We start from the raw sequence: 19307 nt of genomic DNA, 5'->3' as shown, positions 1-19307 counted from the left end.
TCTTTACTATGTTAAGCCAGACAACTAATCACCTCCATATGGGTATGGGTCTAACAAACCATTGTGCATGTTGGTTCCAAATTCACCCACACACATAGTTAGTTCATTGACATCTGAGCCATTTAGTCACTTCTTTTGGTTACTAACATTGGGCCACATTTACCAAAAAAACACAAGAAATGAATACAGCTGATTGATCTTGAATTAAGATTAAGGTATTTATAATGAAAGTAGAATTAAAGAAGAAACTTAAACACATCTCTCTTGCTCATGAGCATAATCTAGTCTATAGACACTAAGACTACACTCATCCATAAAAAAGTAGAAAACTGAAAGATACTAGCTGTATGATCTAAATCTTAATTAGAGGCTAAATATGTAAGAAAAATAGTGAGGCTGGAGGGATGGCTCGGCAGTTAAGAGCATTGACTCTCTCTTCCAGAGGACCAAGGTTAGAGTCCCAGCACCCACATGTCAACTCACAACTTTTGTAACACCAGTCCTAGGGACTGACATCCTTTTCTGGCCTCCAAGGATCCCAGGTACACATGTAGTATCCAGATGAATATTCAGGCACAACACCCACATACATAAAATAATGTTTCAAAGGAAAAATAAATAGTTTGAAAAAACTTCTTGAGAATGATCAGGAAAACTGAATTTGAACTATATGTGAAATACTGTGGAACTCCCTCCCTCCCTCCCTCCGTGGGGGGGGGGGGTTCTGATTCTGTCTCCCTGCTCGGCTGGCCTGAAAACTCACTTCAGCCTCTCAAGTGCTGAGACCACAAGTGTGAGCCCCCACGTCAGTTTGGAACTGCTGTTTCTATTTAAGTGGAACCATAGTTGTGGTCGTACAGAAGACTGTCCACAGTAAACCAGACACTAAATTATTTAGGGAAAAAATACAATACTTCTAACTTATTTTCACACACACACACACACACACACACACACACACACACACACACACACACCACTTACATTGTATTAAGAGGTAGAAAATGAACAAAATTTTAGCAATTCATGAGTGTAAAAAGACAATGTGTTTACAGTTATTAGGATAAAGATAACAAATGAAATTTGAACTGCTGATTATGAACATAGCAGCTCAATGGCAAATGTACAGGACTATTTGTTTTAACATCCTTTCACAATGTGTTGTATATTTTAATATTTTCAAAATAAAAAGTTTGGAGAGAAAAATTACACTAATTATATTGCCAATCACAAGCTTTTACTACACCCCCAAAACAAAAGCTACTGCAACTCACTCTACTGAACCTGTGAATTGGGGCAGGCAAGGGCTAGAAGATATGAGTGTCTACTATTGAACAATTTCACTTAGATTTTTAAACATTCATTTCACATATGAGAAACTTGAAGCTCAGGAAGCATAACTTACACAAATCGGGAATCTAGAAACAATATATATGCCAATGCCAAGTTTAACAACTAGGTTCAAAAAGTCTTATGTATCTAAGCATACAGAAAGTACAAAGACTCAGAACAAACTTTCTGAAACAGGCAAAAACTGTGAAGTCACAGACATCAAGAGGTGGTAGGTGCCTCTCCAGACCCTATTTAGGAAGAAATGACTGCATGGCTATCTCCAGCAACATGATTCTTATCATGTTAGCCAAAATGAGGGCTGGTGATAGAAAAGACTGCCTACTAAGTGCTGTGACAATCCTACAGTTCCAAAATCCACTTGCTGTATGGATGTAACCATCTCTACATGGAGAGAAGGGAGAGGCATGTTTGGAACATCAGGTACTAAGAACATCAAGTTCAATTCTCATCAGCTAAGGCCATCCTCTCTAGTTTCCATGTGGGATAATGCTCAGGTTAGTGTTGCAGCCCAAGCCATCAACCTTCTTTCTTCCCTTTTAATCAGTGCCAGGTGGAACAGCCCTGTCACCAAAACTTTACAACTCTTTCAGTAAGGAAAAGGCATACCTGTAAAAATCATCTATTCTTGAAATCTCTAGTCACTAATCTAACCAGCTATGTTTCTTGACCTAAAAACCAGTCACATCATACTCCTGAACTGGGAAGATCCTGTGGGAAATGTTCTGCTAAAGCAACAACCCCAAGAGCAAACTCCTGAATTCTCAACTCCTGGGCAGCCAGTACCAACCCTCACTGTGGCAGTGATGATGATGGAACCCAGAGTCTCACACCACTGAGCTACACTCCTAACCAGACTAAATTCTTGTAACCCTATCAGAAACCTTGGCTGGGTGGTGGTGGCGCATGTCTTTAATCCCATCACTCAGGAGGCAGAGGCAAGCAAATTTCTGAATTTGAGGCCAGCCTGGTCTACAGAATGAGTTTAAGGACAGCCAGGAGCTACATAAAGAAACCCTATCTTGAAAAATAAAACAAAAAACAACAACAAAAAACTATTATAAGTAAATTAGGAAAGTCAAATAAATAAAAGTTTTGATGTGGAACTCATGAAAACACTTCTAAAATAGATGGCCTCCACCCCTCTTCAAATGAAAGAGCAAAATAACACATAATAACTGACAGGAAGACAAGCAAGCAAGTTCAATTGTCCTTTACTGTGAAGGAGAAAGGTAGAGGCAATGTGAAGGTTAACAGAGACTTAAAATCTAAAAACTAAATGCCAAAGCATTAATAGAGGCAGAATCCCAGGGGAAAGAGCTTATGTTCTTTCCAGATTTAAAAAGGAAAATTAGTCAAATTCTGCGTGTCCAGCCACATTATAAGACATTTTATGAAACATAACTACCACCCCAGCAGCCAAATGAGAACGGGACACATATGTCCTACTTAGGACTCTGCTCCTCTAACTGCTGTCATCAGGGATGAAGGCCATGGGACAAGGTCTGGGGAGCAAGAGACAGAGCATGCAAAAACTGGTCTGAAGCAGTGGGGAAAGCACAGGCACTAATACCCACTTGGCCAGCAGAGAGCCTAGCCCCTATTTTAGATGAGAAAAAGCTAAGGTTCAGCCAAGGCAATACGGCAAGAGCCAGTCTTTAAAAAAGAAAGCAAAGGTTCAGAACAGTGCTACTTTGGGAACCACAGACAGCCTATGGTTCCTGAGAAAATGCAGTGCTCTAGAGGGTTTGTCCCATATGAAGACTCTTTCCATGTGGCAATGAAAGGCATCATTTTCTTCTAAATCATTCATGCTCTCAGAAATGCAGTCATGCACTGAATTAAAATCTGCAATCACTCAAGATATACAGCCTTGTCATGTGAACAGACCAAACATTTAAAAGACGCTAAAATCCTCTATTTTCCCATACTCTAACACAAACAAAACTGAATTCATTTGTCTGATCTTTTCTCAACTCAAAAAAATTTTAATATAATTACTGAAACTTGGCAAAGAGCATTCGTGAGCATTTCTTTTATTTCCTCTCTGCTGAGAACTAAAAGGGAGTCCTGTCTTCTAATAGAATGTTAAGTTGCCAATGCCTGCACCACTCTTCCTTACTGTGCTTAAGAAATATTGATGCTGAAATAATCGTAATCATAAAAGTCTGCCAAATGCAGCTATAAAAATATCCTTGGCATATGAAAACATAATTTTGCTTACACATTTTATGCAGAAGAACAAAGTGTTTATCTCAAAAAGGAAATATAACCTACCTCAATTCTTAAAAAGACAAATATATATTAATGACTACTTACAGAAAAAGAAAATGCTTTTCCCTGTGTCATCTACAGCAATGTGATCCTTGCTAAGTAAGGGAAAAGGAAATGTACCTGCTGCCCCACAGCTTCAGGCCAGTTGCCTCTGGCTCTAAGTGACAACACCTCTTCCAGGCCATTCTAATAAGAAGGGTTTTACTGCCCTACATGACAGGAAATATAGAAACAATGCTATAAAGGGATTAATTCAGCAAAATCTCCTAAGTGTGTAGGTTTAGAACTCAATGGACTAGCCATCAAAGCTCAATAAAGTTCAAAGTAAGGAAAAGAACAGTATCAGCCAGGCGTTGGTGGTGCCCGCCTTTAATCCCAGCACTCAGGAGGCAGAGGCAGGTGGATTTCTGTGAGTTTGAGGCCAGCATGGTCTACAGAGTGAGTTCCAGGACAGCCACAGAGAAACCCTGTCTCAAAAAAACAAAAACAAAGAACAGTATCATCTGTATATTTAAGTAAAGAACCCCCCCCAAGACACCCCTCTAGAAACAGCCTTCAAGCTGGCCCTCCTTGGACTGGTGACAGGAAAGTGGGATTACTCGGAGTACTCAGACTGGGTGGCCAGGACCCAGTCCTGGATGGGGAGATATCTTCTGTATATGGCTCTGTGCACAAGGAAGAAAACAGGGTGACTTGTGGTAGGGAACCAAACACAGTAATGATCACAAGCTACACAGAAATAGGGAACAGAGTAATGAACAGGTAGACCAACCTCTCTCATGCCCCCTCCCCACCAAATACCTATGTCCCATTTTTATGGTTTCAAACCACAGTGCAATAAATATTGCTTTATAGAAAAGAAAAAAATTACTTAATTCCATCAGTCAGCCTATTATTTAAATCAATTCTAGAAATAGCTACATAGTTACTGCTTCAATGAACTCTCATATTATCAAATTGTGGTTTTTAAAGAAACTCCAGAATGTGAAAATAAATGCAACCCAGATGTTCACAAAAAAAAAGAAGAAGAAAGAAAACAAGATTGTTTTTACTTCATAGCAACCAAATAGGTCAACCCATTTCCTCCTTCCGAGAATCCTCCGGGGACCGCAAGCGCCACTCCAAGAGCATGTGTTTCATATGCATCTGTCCACAGAAATAGGAAATGCCACTGTCCAAAGTAAACGGGAATATTACATGTTCCCATGAAAGTGAATTAGAAACTACAGTTAAGTCTGTTTTCCTGTGTTGCCAAACATCTGGATGAAAACAGGGGAGGGGAGATCAGTAATTACCTTTCAGTCATCGTCAAAATGCTTAATTTTATAGTAAATTGCTGGTTTTATTAATCAATTACAGAAATAAGTTTGTTAAAAGTGGGGGGGGGTCACCCAGCCACTGACAACAGCCCTGCTGAGAGCTCCCACAGGACTTTACCATCCCCTATGTGAATAGTGCTTCTGGTGACTTACTAGAACTGAGACAGCAGAGAAAGTCAATTTTCTCTGTGAAAGTAAATTACAGAATCATCTTAGCCAACTGGGTTGACTGAGTGAGTCTCTCCTAATATTTACACAGGGCTGAAAGACATGTATCTGAAATAAAAAGCTTACTAGACTGTCTCTGGGCAGAGTATACACCATTTCTGAATCCCAGAGTCTATCCTATCAAGCCATTTGAGAGCCAGACATCAACTTTAAAGTTTATAAGCACAGTAATTTCCAAAGTCAGATGGAGACAAGAGGTATTTGCCATCCTTACTTAAATCATTTACTGTTTTCCCAAAAGATCAAAATATTTTATGTATCTTCATAAGATTTTAGGGTAGCTAAGTCAACTTTTAAAAAAAATCACTTTAAAGAGCTGGATAAATAGCATAGCAGTAAAGTACACTTACTACTCTTGCAAAGGACCAGAGTTCATTTCCCAATATCTACGGGTGGCTCACAGTTGCCTTGTAACTCTAGCTCCTGGATAGCTAACACCCTCTTTTGGCCTATGCCAAAACACATATACACTCACAATTTTGTTGTTGTTGTTGTTCCAGACAGGGTTTCTCTGTGTAGTCCTGGAACTCACTTCTAAACCAGGCTGGTCTTGAACTTAAAGACCTACCTGTCTCTGCCTTCCAGTGTTGAAATTAAAGGTGTAGGCCACCACTACCTGGCCACAATTTTTTTAATTAAAAAAAATCTCTACCAGATGTGGTGATACATGCCTTTAATCCCAGCATTCCAGAAGCAGAGACAGGCTCTATGAGTCTGAGGCCACCCTGGTCTACATAGCAAGCTCCAGGCAAAACAAGACTACACAGTGAGAAATGTCTAAAATACACACACGCACACACCTCAGAGAAGCACTTTAAATTGCCCCACATTACAATAGTCCTGTATTACAAACTGATAAACACACTTCCTACAAGAACTTCCATTAATTTCTTAAACTCATCTACCCCTTGCAAAGGGATGACTTCTATCGGTTTTGTTGAAGCAATAGAAGTGTACACACCTACACTCTCAGCATAAGGAATCACTGTTGGTCCCCATGCAAACTGATTTCTTCCTACACACACACACACACACACACACACACACACACACACACACACACACACACACACACACACACTTCCCTCCCTGAGTTCTGACATCTCTGGTTCCCCCTCCATCTTACTCATCATAGGCCAGGCTTTCATTTCAGTAACAGATCCAAACATCCAAAAGCTGTCCTGCCTGAAAACCTGAGTTGATTTCCAAGACACACGTGATGGTAAGAGACCTACCTACCTATGACCCCCTACACACACGGGGGGGGGAGGAGACAGAGGGGAGGAAGGGGAGAGAGAGAGAGAGAGAGAGAGAGAGAGAGAGAGAGAGAGAGAGAGAGAGAATTTTAAATATTGAAAAGTACGTCTCAGATTCACACATGACAACACAGAAGACACATCTAATTACATATAATCAGAGTTCCAGAGGAAGGACTCAATGAAGAGATAATGACCATGAATTCCGTACATCTCATTTAAGATCAAGCCTTGGCACTAAAAATGAAAACAACCGCAGCAACTTATTCCAGACAGGACAGATTAGAGGAAAACCACCTCTGGTCCCAGCACAGCTGAAAAACGAACAAGAAGATGGCCAAAGTAAGCTGGAGAGAGAGGCATACTAGCTTCAAAGGAGCCATAAGACTCAGCTGGATCCTCCACAGAGGCATTGGCAACCCATGGCAATGGGTGAAATGATCCCTTACAACATCTTGGGAATTAAGGTGTTAACCTACAACTGCACACTCAGGCAAAGCAGCCTTAGAAGGTGGAGAAGGTAAAGTCGTTTCTGACAAAACACACACAGGAACCCTCTCCTGCTCTCTAAGTCTACTCACAATAAGCCAAACACCCCAAGTCATCTTCTACTCTGAGGTTCTTGCACTACTAACCCCTCCAAGCCGTCAGTGTGTCTGTCTGAGCCTCAAAAACACATTTCACTGGGGCTGAAGAGATAGCTCAGAGGTTGAGAACACCAGCTGCTCTTCCAGAGGTCCTGTGTTCAATCCCAGCACCCACACAGAGGCTCACAACCATCTATAATGGGACCTAATTCTAGACAAACACCCACATACTTAAAAAGAATTTTAAAAGGTACAGCGATACATCTTACTCCTTGAGACAGGTAGACATTTAACAGCCTGAACACGAATATGAATCAAAATGCTGACGCCACTGGGAAATCAGAGTAGTACTCACCAACTCCTAAGGAGAAGGCAATCTGCTGGAATCTAGGAAAACTGAGAGCAGGCCTATCACCTGTGCCAGCCACGCCAACAACAGACCCAGAAAGCCTCACACGGTTATGGGGAGACAAGTCTGCAGAGAGAGCTCATCTCAGTGTTGTCTTAACCACATCAATGGAGAAGCAACATGTCAGAGTTCAGCACAGGACAAAGACAGAATGTGAGAGAAGTTAAAGGAAACAAACAAGATCTGTGTGTGAGTCTATATACCATTATGTGGGTCCTCTTATATCTACATGCAAGCTGCCAAACATCTGCACAGTTGACAGCAGTTTTATCATTTAAAAGGGGAAACCTACATAAATACACACCTATGTCTAAGCAAGAAAAATGCACCATGAGGCTCCACAGCAAATTTTTAACTGCTGCCTCTAACCCACAGAAAATGACAGAGAATAGGGCCACAGCTTCTACATACCTACACACAACTGACTTGAAAGTATTTATTGAGACCTGGGGATGGCTCAGCAGTGAAGTGCCTGCTGCAGAAGGCTGAAGACCTCCAGTTCAGATCCCAGGCCCCCACATAAAAGCTGGGCATGACCTGCACATCTGCAGGCCTAGAGCTGGGACGTTGGAGACAGGCAAATCACAGGAGCTCAACAGCCAGCTGGTGAACCCTGGCTTCAGTGAGCAACTTTCTCAAAAGATAATGTCAGGGGCTGAAGAGGTGGCTCAGCAGTTAAAAGCACAGGCTGATCTTCCAGGAGACCAGGTTTCAATTCCCAGCACTCACATGGTGACTCACAACCATCTGTAACTCCAATTCCAAGTGAAGATGCGCCCTCTTCTGGCCTCTGTGGGAACTGCATGTATATGGCACATAGATAAACATTCAGGCAAACACAAACATAAAATAAAAATAATTTTTTAAAAGGTAGAGAGTCCTTGTATAGTTCTAATTTTTTTAATGTGCTTGTGTTGGTCTATGTGTTTGTGTGTGAGAAACAGACATCAACTTCTAGCCTCTACATACAGAGATCCACCTGCCTCTGCCTCCGCCTCCCAAGTGCTGGGAATAAAGGCATGCACCACCAATGCCCTGCTATACTTTAGATCTTAAAGGTATATCAGCAGATAGTATTTCTGCAGTCATACAACTTTTTTTTTTGAGACAGAATGTCACTATGTAGCTTTGACTGTTTTCAAACTGGCAGCAATCTTCCTGTCTCTGCCTCCCAAACCTCCGATTAAAGGCATGTGTGCCACCATGCCTGGCTAGAACTAACACTCTATGAGGAAGAAGTAAACCACAAACAAATACACAAAGGGCAAGGGTGCTAAGAGAAATCCAACTAGAAAAAGCAAGCTGAGAAAAAGGGAAGAGTAACATTGGGTGCTGTTGAACAGGCTGTCTGAGGGGGGCCTCAGTGGTAGGGAGACACTGCATTCACAAAACCCTGAATGAAAATCAGGAAGGAAGGCACCAGGTGCAGCTAGGGGACAAGGCCTTGGGGCAGCTAGGGCAGAGGTCCTGAGGCAGGGGTGTACCTGGCAAAGAGACCAGTAAGTGTAACTGGAGAGAACGAGAAGATGGCTCAAAACTGTTGAGACAGCAAGAACTGGGCCGGGGAGATGGCACAGCAGCTAGAAGCACTGCTGCTCTTGTAGAAGACCCCAGCTCAGGCCCCCGACCATGTCAGAAGGCTCACCCACCCATAATGCCACTCTCTTCTGGCCTCTACAGACACACACAACAGATTTTTTAAAAAATGTTTTAAGGCAATAGACCATTCAGGGCCAGATGGCAAATGCCTTTAATCCCAGGAGGCAGAGACAGGAGGGGCTCCATGAGTTCCAAGACAGCCAGGGACATAGATAGTAAGAGCCTATCTCAAAAACAAACAGGCAGAGTAGTAGTGGCATGAGCCTTCAGTCCCAGCACTTGGGAGGCAGAGGCAGGCAGATCTCTGTGAGTTTGAGGCCAGCCTGGTCTACAGAGCAAGTTCCCGGGCAGCCAGGTTTTTCAAAGGAAAAAACCTGCAATGGGGTCAAGGAGAACAAATGGATTTTTTATTTAGCATATATAAAAGTATATAAGTTAATATATATATTTAGTATATACTAAAGGGTTATTAAAAGTGGGGGAAGAGGAAGATTTCTGACAGACTGCATGTGGCCCACAAAGCCTTAGAGCATCCTTCCTAAACCTGAACCTTTGACAGCCTTTTGTAGCCCACTGTGAGATGTGGGCCTTGTCAAGGTCTGAGAGCAGGACTCCCATTTAGATGAGGGCAGGGCAGACTGAATGCTGAGACATACAATGGCTGTGCTGTAAACAAGAATGAGGAGGAGCTGGGTGGGGGAGGCTGTTAGACGGCCAAGGCGGAGAATTCAAAGATAGCACCCCATGTTTGGCTGGGGCAACTAGAAGAATGACACTGCTGTATACTGAGATGGAGGAACAAGCCTCTGCTACATACTAAGGTAGAAGGACTTATTTGCAATAATACCTAAAATCACCACATACTGTCAACAATTACTACAGCAATTCTGAGCAGTGGGGCAGTATGCATAGTGCTTCTGGTTAGTCTGTTTTGAGTCAGCCTCACTATATGGATCAGGCTGGCCTGGAACTCACAAAGGTCTGCTTGCCTCTGCCTCCAGAGCACCTCTACATTGGTAGTTTTTATGCAGACAAATCACATATCTCTTTCCATCCCCTTTTACCACTACTTCCCAATCCAGCAAGCTCCTTCAACTATCACCAAGACCACTACAACTTCCTCATTGTTGTCCCCACCCTCTACTCTTCCTCCAAATCGTTCACGAGGGACCCAGGAATATCTTTCTTTAAAGGCCAAGGTGGGAAATGGCTAAGAACATAGACTCAAGCATATGTCTTTAATCCCAGCAGTTGAGGGATAGAGGCAGGGGAATCAAGACCAGCATGGTCTACACAGGGAATGCCAAGCTAGCCAAAGCTACATGGGGAGAGCTTGTATCAGAAAACTAAACTAAGAATATAGACTCAAAACAAGAACATAGATACAAGTAAGTCATGGCTCCACCACTTACCAGCTGTGGAATTTGAAGCAAACTAGTTAGCTTCCCCCTCTCTCTCCATTTTTCTATTTGTAGCTGGTAATTCTTAGGGGAGTAAATAAGATATATAAGGCATAAGAGACAAAGAGCATTATATAGACATTAATTAAAATTACTGAAAGATAAATGTAATGCCATTGCCCTGTTTGAAATGGGCTTCCTGCACTGTAAGTGAAATCTGCTGCCGGTTGCTCCAAGCCACACACAAGGCTCTCCCTGGATCACCAGCCTACAGGCTGTACCTGAAGGAGTCCTCGCTCCAAGAGGCTTTCTTCCACCTCCCATACCGCCTCTATACCTCATCTCCAACACCCTTCTTGCCACTTCTTGATCTCTTTCAACACATTTAGAATAATTCATGGTTATCTTAGAGATCTATTTTCCTTTTAAATCTGTCTCCCTATGCAAACATAAGCTCCATGAACACAGGGCATCAACCTGACTTACACATGGTAACTACCCTTGTGCCAAGCATAGGGACTGCCACTAGATAGGGACAGGATCAATATCTGAATCACTGCCAGAGCTTGCTCTATGCATAATCTAAAAGCATCTCCCCCCCACATCCACTTCTTAAATTCTCACAACCAGAGCAGTTACTAGTTTCCTACAAACAGAATGAATGCACGTAGGAAGCATACTGTACTGCACTTAATAAATATTTTATCTTATGTAAATTTCCTCAAAAAGGTGATTTTGAAATATGGATCTCCTTGTAAAGGTGGGTGTTTTCTCTTATACGGGTAGGTTTGTATTTTATTTGTTTTGGTATTTTGTTTTTTGGGGTTTTTTGCTTGTTGTCTTTGAGATAGGGTCTCTCTACATAGCCCTGACTGTCCTGAAACTCACTAAATAGATGAAGATGACCTTAAACTCACAGAAATCCACTTGCCTCTGCCTTCTGTAAAGGTGTGCCCTATCACATCTGGGATAGTTTGTTTTTATTTTAAGAAGGCTTTATTCTGTGGCCCAGACTGTCCTTAGAACTCACTGTGTAGCTCAGGCTGGATTTAAACTCACTGCAAGCCCCGTCCCCCTCCAGCCTTCAAGCAGGGGGATTACAGGCATCCACTGTGGCAAACAAAAAAATGGTACTTTCTGACCAGCACAGCATATTATTTTTCCCTGAAACTTGTTTTCTAATTTTAGCAAATGTGAAGACAGGCTTTATTTCAACTTTATCCATTTTCAAGAAATAAAAAGGCAGAGAATGAAACATTTCCTCCCCACTTAAATTCATCAGCCTCTCTGAACAGGTGATCATTGTTCTTAGTTCCTTGTTTAACCTTCCAGAATGTTTGTTCGTATTCAAACACTTCCTTAAAAAAAAAAAAAACACAGAAACTAGCACACAATGCATATTTTCCTACTTTGCTTTTGTAACCTCACAAAATGCCATGGAAGTCTTTCTGTATCAACTCATTTGCCTCTTTCCTCAACTTTGTAACTTCAATCACCATCCCCTGTGTTAAGGTTTATTCTCCCAAGTCTCCAGTTGATGGACATTTAAGGCAATGAATAATTTTTGCCTTTATTGTCTCACAAAAGTGCGAATGTATCTCCATTGTTAAATAAGTACAAATAAATACAACTGCTGTTGGTGGTGGCGTACACCTTTAATCCCAGCATTAGGGAGACAGAAGCAGGTGGCCCTCTGAGCTTGAAGCCAGTCTGGTCTACAGAGCAAGTTCCAGGACAGCCAGAGCTACACAGAGAAACCCTGTCTCGGAAAAAAAAAAAAAAAAGCCACAGTTTAAGTTCAAATGTAATGTATCTCCACGTTAAATTCTAAAACTGCATTGTTGAGTCTGAGGACTTAAGATGTGATTCTAAAAGTTATTGCACATTACTCCCGTCGACATTAGGGTCTAAACAGGGAACCGACCATCTCTTTAAGGCTCTAAAGCAGAGGGAAACTGGTGTAGGGAATTGGTTACACATGTGACAGAAAAACAGGAAACACTTAAGACAACCCAGAGACCAGGAGGAGCCACAAGCTGTCCCTTCTGTTGGAAGGCTGAAGGCAGAAAGCATTTCCAGAGCTTAGGGCCTGGGAAGGACAGGAGCTAAAAGTTCAGATACCCAATGGCAGGAGCAGGAGCCTGAAGGAAGGAGCAGCTGAAGAGAGACTGCCTGAGGCAGAACCGTTACAAGAGAACCTGGTTTCTCCTTTCTTTCTGCCCCCAATCACCCTCCAAAGCTCCCACCTGCCAAACCCAGCCCTGCAAGACCACTCAACAAGGGTCTAGGAAAGGCACCTGCAGTCCTGCAGGCGGAGGCCCTTCCCAAGGGAAGTGCAAGAGACAGACCTGAGCCACCAGGACCCAGAGTACATTAAGCCTTCTTGAGGCCTGTGACTAATTTGCACTGCCGCCAGCAAAGGCTAAAATGGCCTTACCAACACTCAGTTTTCAAACAGGTGAAAGCTGGGATCTCCATCTAGCTTTACTTTCCTGTCTGAGTACCTGAGCTTCAGAGTGCTTGAGCACAAACCGCTTCCGCATCCACAGATGGGAATGCAAAGGGCACAGTTCTCTTCATCTGCCCCAGTCCCACTCAGAACATGGGTCAGGGGGCGCAAGGAGCCAAACTAGCCTGTTACTTTCTGAGTAGAGGCTGAGACCAAGAACTATTCTAGAAAATCTGAAAGACACCAAGTGCCAAAGGAAGTAAAAATACCTTAACTACACTCTGCACACACTACAAGGAACAATGTGTTCTTGTAATCTTGAACCCCACTTGCTCCTCCTTGTAACCGCCTTCCAGCCATTCATACGCCATCCTTTCTTTATCTTGCATTGCAAAGAACAAATAATTAAAGCCTGGACAGAAAGTTCAATTATAAAAACTCAAGTAAGAATCAATATCTGAAGTCCTTTTTACCTGACCAACACACGAACAATAAAAAGGATCTTTTAAATTATCATCCATTTCTGCTATAACTACTATTTGAGTAAATTTAACTTTTATCTTCTAAGCAAGCTGAAACAGAGTTCCCAGAGACAGATTAAAGGTCTCTCCTATACTCTGATGATATGCCAAATAATGCTATGCTTTGTAACTCCCTGGTAACTGAACAGCTTTATCAAAGGGCTGATTTAGAAAAAAAAAACATTTTTTTAAAGCAAAGCAGTTTTTGAAAACAGAAATGGGATTACTACAAGGAACTGTATATTAACTTCAAACCTCCAAATATCAGGAGTTATACAGAAGCCCAACAAGTTCATATAATAAGTATATAATGACTCACATTTCAAAATTATGGAGGATTTTCACTTGGTTCAAAATTAAATACTCTAGGATTGCCAAAAGTAGCTGTGTCTTTTCACACTGTAAGGAGGAAAGATTTTGATAAGTAATTTTTAAAAAATCAATAAAAGTTAAAAAGTTGTTTTCTATCACCTAGCATGCTGTCTGGCAGTTCAGTAGAAAAATCAATTAAATCTCTACATTGTCAAATGTTCCAGGAAGGTGAATTAAATGATACTGTATGTTTAAAATATCCACATCTTTTATAAACTGAGGGTTTTTTTTTCAAATTTGAAAGTAATGCATGTAAAGAAACCTGGAAATATAAAAGAAAAATCCTGATCTCTACCAGTGTTTACACTGTCTAGACCTGAACGTATAAAATAACTACATATTCTTGGTAACTTTTTTAAACTGTTCGTGTATGTGCGAGCTTGTTGTTGCTTGCCTATGGAGGTCAGGAGACAACTTGTGGGCGTTGGTTCTCTCCTTCCACCATGTGGCTCCTGGAGATTGAATTAAGGCTGTCAGGCTGTCTTGACAGCGGGTCCCTTAATTGCTTATTTTTAATGTCTTGTCAATGTAATCTTACCTGACAGGCATTACTGTTCCTCGATTTTTTTATGTTTTACCGTGGAATGTGGTATCATTGAATGTAACTTCTTTTTTTTTAATTTTAAGAGTGTTTCTCTGGGATATAGTCCCAAAAGAGATATTAATAGCCCAGAGATAGTTTTGAACCCTTTTGATAGTATAATATTGTCCTTTATTATAATTCTCAAATTAAACTGCTGAAACACAGTGGCTTCTAAGTTTTTTTCCCTTTGTGTGGCTTTTCCCTTCAACTCTTTCCCATCTGTTAACTCATGGAATCTGGAGCACCTGCAAAGCAATCGCCAAACCAGCCAGTTTCCTGGATTCCAAAGTCAAACGTTTAAATATTGCCACTGTCTTTTCTAAGCTACCATGTCCAAGTGTGTCTATGTAGGCGAAAGGCAAGGCATCCACAGGGATCTAGTGTCTCCAGACCGGCAGCCGGTATGTAGGAGGGTTTGTAACTGGGTTCCTTCTTTTCATAAACAAAACACCCACTCGCTGCCACTGTGCTACCCCTGGCTTTTACTATGAGAACTGAACTTGGCAAATGCCACGAGGGGTGCCAACTTCCTACCAGCCCAGCCACCTCGTCTTTCAAGGAAGCTCTGGAATTCTAGAAGGCACCTTGATTAACCACTTCACCGGGAAGCCTTCAATACTGCTGATTCTTAGAGGCAGCTGTTTCAGCAGCCTGTAATTAAGACTCTTTTTTTCCCTAAACACTCCCTTATTACATAGAATTCTGATCATTCTGTCAGCAAAAAAGAAGATCGTTACTCAAAGTTCACACAGCTTCAACTTAGGGTCGGGATGCTGGGGTAAAAGTGAGGGGTACTAACCCTTCAATCAGCCATCCAGTCCACATACAACGACTCTTACTGTTTTGGGAAAACCAAATTCACAAGATGACACAACAATAATTTGTATTCCACTGAGTAGTTTACAACCAACAGCACATTTGCAGCAGGATGGAACTTAAGGCACAAACAGTAACTGATAACCCACTTCTGGAACGGAGTCTGCCACAGGCACCTGTCCTGGAGTCTTACAGCCCTGATTCTGGCTGTGACTCCTGAGTCCCACCCTCGGCTTTAAAGGGATCCCACCTGATCCCTTTAAGTTCTTAATTACATTTTCCTTTTGGTAGCGTTGGGGATCAAACCCAGGGCCTTGGGCATGCCAGACATGGATCCTATCACAGAGCTATTAATCCCCCTCTTTATTTTTACACTGCCCGGTAGCATTTTTTTTTTCAATTTGATAAAAATGCATGCTCAGACCCGGACTCGAGCTGACTGTCCCTCTTGTCGTTTAAGCCATTTGCAGCGAACGCTTCTGATCTAAAAACCAGAGACGTGGTCGTGATCTCCAACCTCCTCCCCTCTCCCCCGCTGGACTCCTGAGACATCCAAATTGAAAACTTTGCCCTCCCCATTATTTCCCACAAGCTCCCTGGCTCCAGACACCTGAGGAGAGCTGAAAAGGAGCGAGGCCCGTCCGAAACAGCGGGGCTCGGGAGGGCGTGAACGCCCTTGGCCATGAGACACTGGAAAGGTCGCCCTGCAATGTGCCCCTATCTCGGAAAGGCGGCCTGGAGCTGCGCGGCGGAGACCCCGGCCTCGAACCCGCGACCCGCGACCGCTGTGGGAGACGACCCCGCGGTCTCCGACATGTCCTCTCACCAGGGCTGCGAAGCCTGCGCCCCAGCCTCACCCCGCGCACCTCCCCACGGTCGCCGCCACCCCACCCACCCCACACCCGGCCCCACGCCTCAAGCCGGGGCTCTCCACAGCGCGACCCCCGGCCTCAGGGCCGCCCAGAGAGCGGGCCACACCTCCATCACTCACCACTGCCGCCCTCACCGCCACCGCCTTCGTCCATCTTGAGGCCACTCCCCGCCAGCCGGCGAGCCCGGAGCCGGCGGGAGCGACTGAGCTAAAAGCCGGGACTAGGAGAAGCAGCCGCGAGCAGAAACGCGTAGCTCCTCAGTGCGCGCGGCCCGGGTCGCAGCCGGGCCTCCTCGGAGGGCCGGGCGTGGCCTCACTGTTCGGGCGCGGTCACGTGACGCAAAGCCACACCCCTCTTGCCGGTGAGGGCGGAGCTTGGACGCCGAGCGGTCCCGCCCTCCAAACCCCTCCCGGCCTTGCAGTAGCTGCAGTAGCGCCTAGTCCAGAGACCTGGATCCTGCAGAGCAGCACAATCCTTCAAACCTCCATTCTCACACTCTCGGTCATCCTGGAGACGAAGCCGTGCCAATCAGGGGCACGTGAATGCCCCACTCTACAAAACCAGGTGGCTAGGGTTGCGACTAGCGCGTGCACGGAGTAGGGGAGTGGGATCTAGAGTGAAGGCTGATGATTGGCTCTGCTGGTCACACACACACACACACACACACAGGTAGAAGGAGAGAACGGACTATAAAGTTTTACTGTGACCTCAGCGTGCGTGGGCGTCCACACATTACATACAGTAATTGTGTGAGAACACGGTTTTGCTATTAAAGGCACTTGCTGCTCTTGCAGGGGACCAGAGTTTGGTTCCCAGCACCCACACGGGGAAGCTCAAAAGCCCCCTGTAATTCCAGCTCCAAAAAGGATTCAATACCCTGGCTTCCAGGGGCACCTGCACGCACATGCACATATCCACACGCAGACTTACACCTAATTAAAAAGAAAATAAAAGTTTTAAAAAAAATAAGGAACAGGAGAGATGGCTTGGCTCAGCGATTAAGAGCACTGACTGCTTGTCCGGATCACTTCGGTTCCATCCCTAGCACCTACATCGGGGCACACAAATATCTATAACTCGTTTCAGGGTACCCGACACGCTCTCTTGCCTCCACAAGCAGCAAGCATGCTTGCGATGCACATATATACATACAGGAAAAACACAGATATACATAGAATAAAATAAAAAATTTGAGACAGGGTTTCTCTGTGTAGCCCTGGCTATCCTGGAACTCACGCTGCAGATGAGGTTGGCCTCGAACTCAGAGATCCCACCTGCTTCTGCCTCCCATGAAGCCCAGCTAAACAAAAATTTTAAGTGCTTATTTTTAAAAATAATAAAAGTTGGGTGTGGTGGTGAATACCTTTGATTCCAACAAGCAGATCTCTATGAATTCAAAGTGGGCTGGTCTACATAGTGAGTTCCAGGCCAGCAAGAGCGACCTACCTGGAGAGACCCGTCTATAATAATAACAACAACAACCTGAAAGTGAGCCCATTGAGAAGCCAGCCTCTCCCCACCCCCACCTCCACCCTTCTTTGTCCTCAGAATGTTAGGATAATCCCAGCCTTTTATCCCTCGGATGTATAACAATGGAGTCTCATTTTTCCTGTGGATTGGTTGCATTTTAGTATTAACAAAGTATAAGGCTTGTAAATGAATGTAGTCATGACGTTGAACTCTAATCCCTGTCCAGCACAGCTGGGGCCCAGCTCTCAGAAAGCATGATTATAGGGGTTGGCCAGTCTGGCGTCAGATGCCCTTGGAGTTGAGCTTTAGTCTCCCTTGGATTGCTGCCAGCTGCCCTGGATTTATGATGCAGTGGAGCTCTGAATTCAATTTCCCGTGGGCACAGCCCAGGGCTGAGCAGACGGCCTCAGTTCGCCCCTGTTCCAAATCTACGGCTCGCTTTTCTCATTCTGTGTGTCTCATTTCCAGTAACCTCTCTTTAGCATTGAATGGGGGCCCTCCTGAGCCTTTCTGCTTGGATACAATTGCATTAAAGAAAAGCAAACATTGTAAGGGAGGAGATAGTTCGTCTGTAATAAAATTTTCCAGCAACTGTTTTATGTTTACAAATTGCCCATTGAATCAAAGGATACTTCCCCCATCATCTATCTGTCAAAGCAGACAGCCTTCACCTTTTTGCTCAAGGTTATAGGATGATTTCAAAGACTCCAATTTCCTGATAACCTCAAGAATTATAACCCCGGATGTCCTGGTGCTTCCTAGACCATAAGGTATGCTTCTGCGAGTTGATAAGATGTTGAGCAGCTTGTGACAGAGATGCACAGAGAAAAGATTTGGGAGTCAAGAGATGTATGTACAAGTCCTAATTAATGAAAATGTGACTTCCTGATCCTATTCCTGTCAGTTTGTTATCTCAAGATAACAGCTTCACATCTGAGGGGGAAAAAAGAACAGCACTCTTTGAACACGATAATGTGCTAGGGTGGAGCTTTGAACTCAGATATCATCAATTATAAATGCCTTTCAATATTAATCCCTAGGCTGGCAGAATGGCTCAGTGGGTAAAGGCGCTTGCTGCCAATACTGGCCACCTGAATTCAATCCTCAGGACCCATGTGGTAAAAGAGGAACACTAACTCCAGCAAACTGACCTCTAACCTCCACACATGTGCCATAACACACCCACTCTTACACATACACATGCACATGGAATAATAATAACGCAATTATACATATAATTCACTTCCATTTTCTTTGGCACTCCTCTCAGAGTCTGAATCTAAAAACCTGCTTCTGATATCCAATTCCATTAGCATAAAGCACACAGAAGGTATTTGTAAGCAATATGTATTATCCCTCTGGGTTAGCCTGACCTGAGCCCCCGTTTTGACAAAGCCTGAAAGAAGGTTGGGAGAAAAGATGGCTTGGTAGGTAAAGGTGTTTGTTCTGCAAGCATGAGTACGAGAACTCAAACCCCAGCACCCACGTGAAAAGCCAGGCATGACTTATGAAAACGTGTAACCTCAGTACTGCATAGTAGAGACAGGTTGATCCCAAGAGCTCATAGGCCTCCAGCCTAGTCAAGCTTCCAGTTCAGTGAGAGACCCCGTCTCAAGGCATTAAGGAGAAGAGTGATAAGACAAAGGCACCTGGCCAGGCAGTGGTGGCACACCCCTTTAATCCCAACACCCAGGAGGCAGAGGCAGGCAAATCTCTGAGTTTAAGTCCAGTCTGATCTACAGAGAAAGTTCCAGGATAGCCAGGAGTACACAGAGAAACCCTGTCTTGGATTAAAAAAAAAA

The 19307-nt window shown here is 43.7% G+C and overlaps 1 protein-coding gene across 3 annotated transcripts in view; it reads right to left on the bottom strand.

The window, feature by feature from the left end:
• Cyth3 (cytohesin 3) overlaps positions 1-16338 on the bottom strand; it is an 83255-nt gene extending 66917 nt beyond the window's left edge. Inside the window, exons 1-2 of one of the 3 annotated variants that reach the window (XM_021232940.2) lie at positions 16155-16291; positions 13712-13791 (exon numbers count right to left, since the gene is read on the bottom strand). Coding sequence is in view for 1 of the 3 variants with exons in the window: in XM_005079942.4 (XP_005079999.1) it covers positions 16155-16188 (34 nt within the window). In the remaining 2 variants the exon portion in view is untranslated. Of the gene's footprint in view, positions 1-13711; positions 13792-16154 lie in introns of all 3 variants that reach the window. The other 2 variants (XM_005079942.4, XM_040751308.1) reach the window with 2 other exon arrangements.
• Between the last annotated feature and the right edge of the window lie 2969 nt (positions 16339-19307).

This window comes from Mesocricetus auratus, unplaced genomic scaffold (assembly GCF_017639785.1).
Source record: "Mesocricetus auratus isolate SY011 unplaced genomic scaffold, BCM_Maur_2.0 Super-Scaffold_100008, whole genome shotgun sequence".
NCBI lineage: Eukaryota > Metazoa > Chordata > Mammalia > Rodentia > Cricetidae > Mesocricetus > Mesocricetus auratus.
This window is presented reverse-complemented; position numbering and strand designations above follow the sequence as displayed.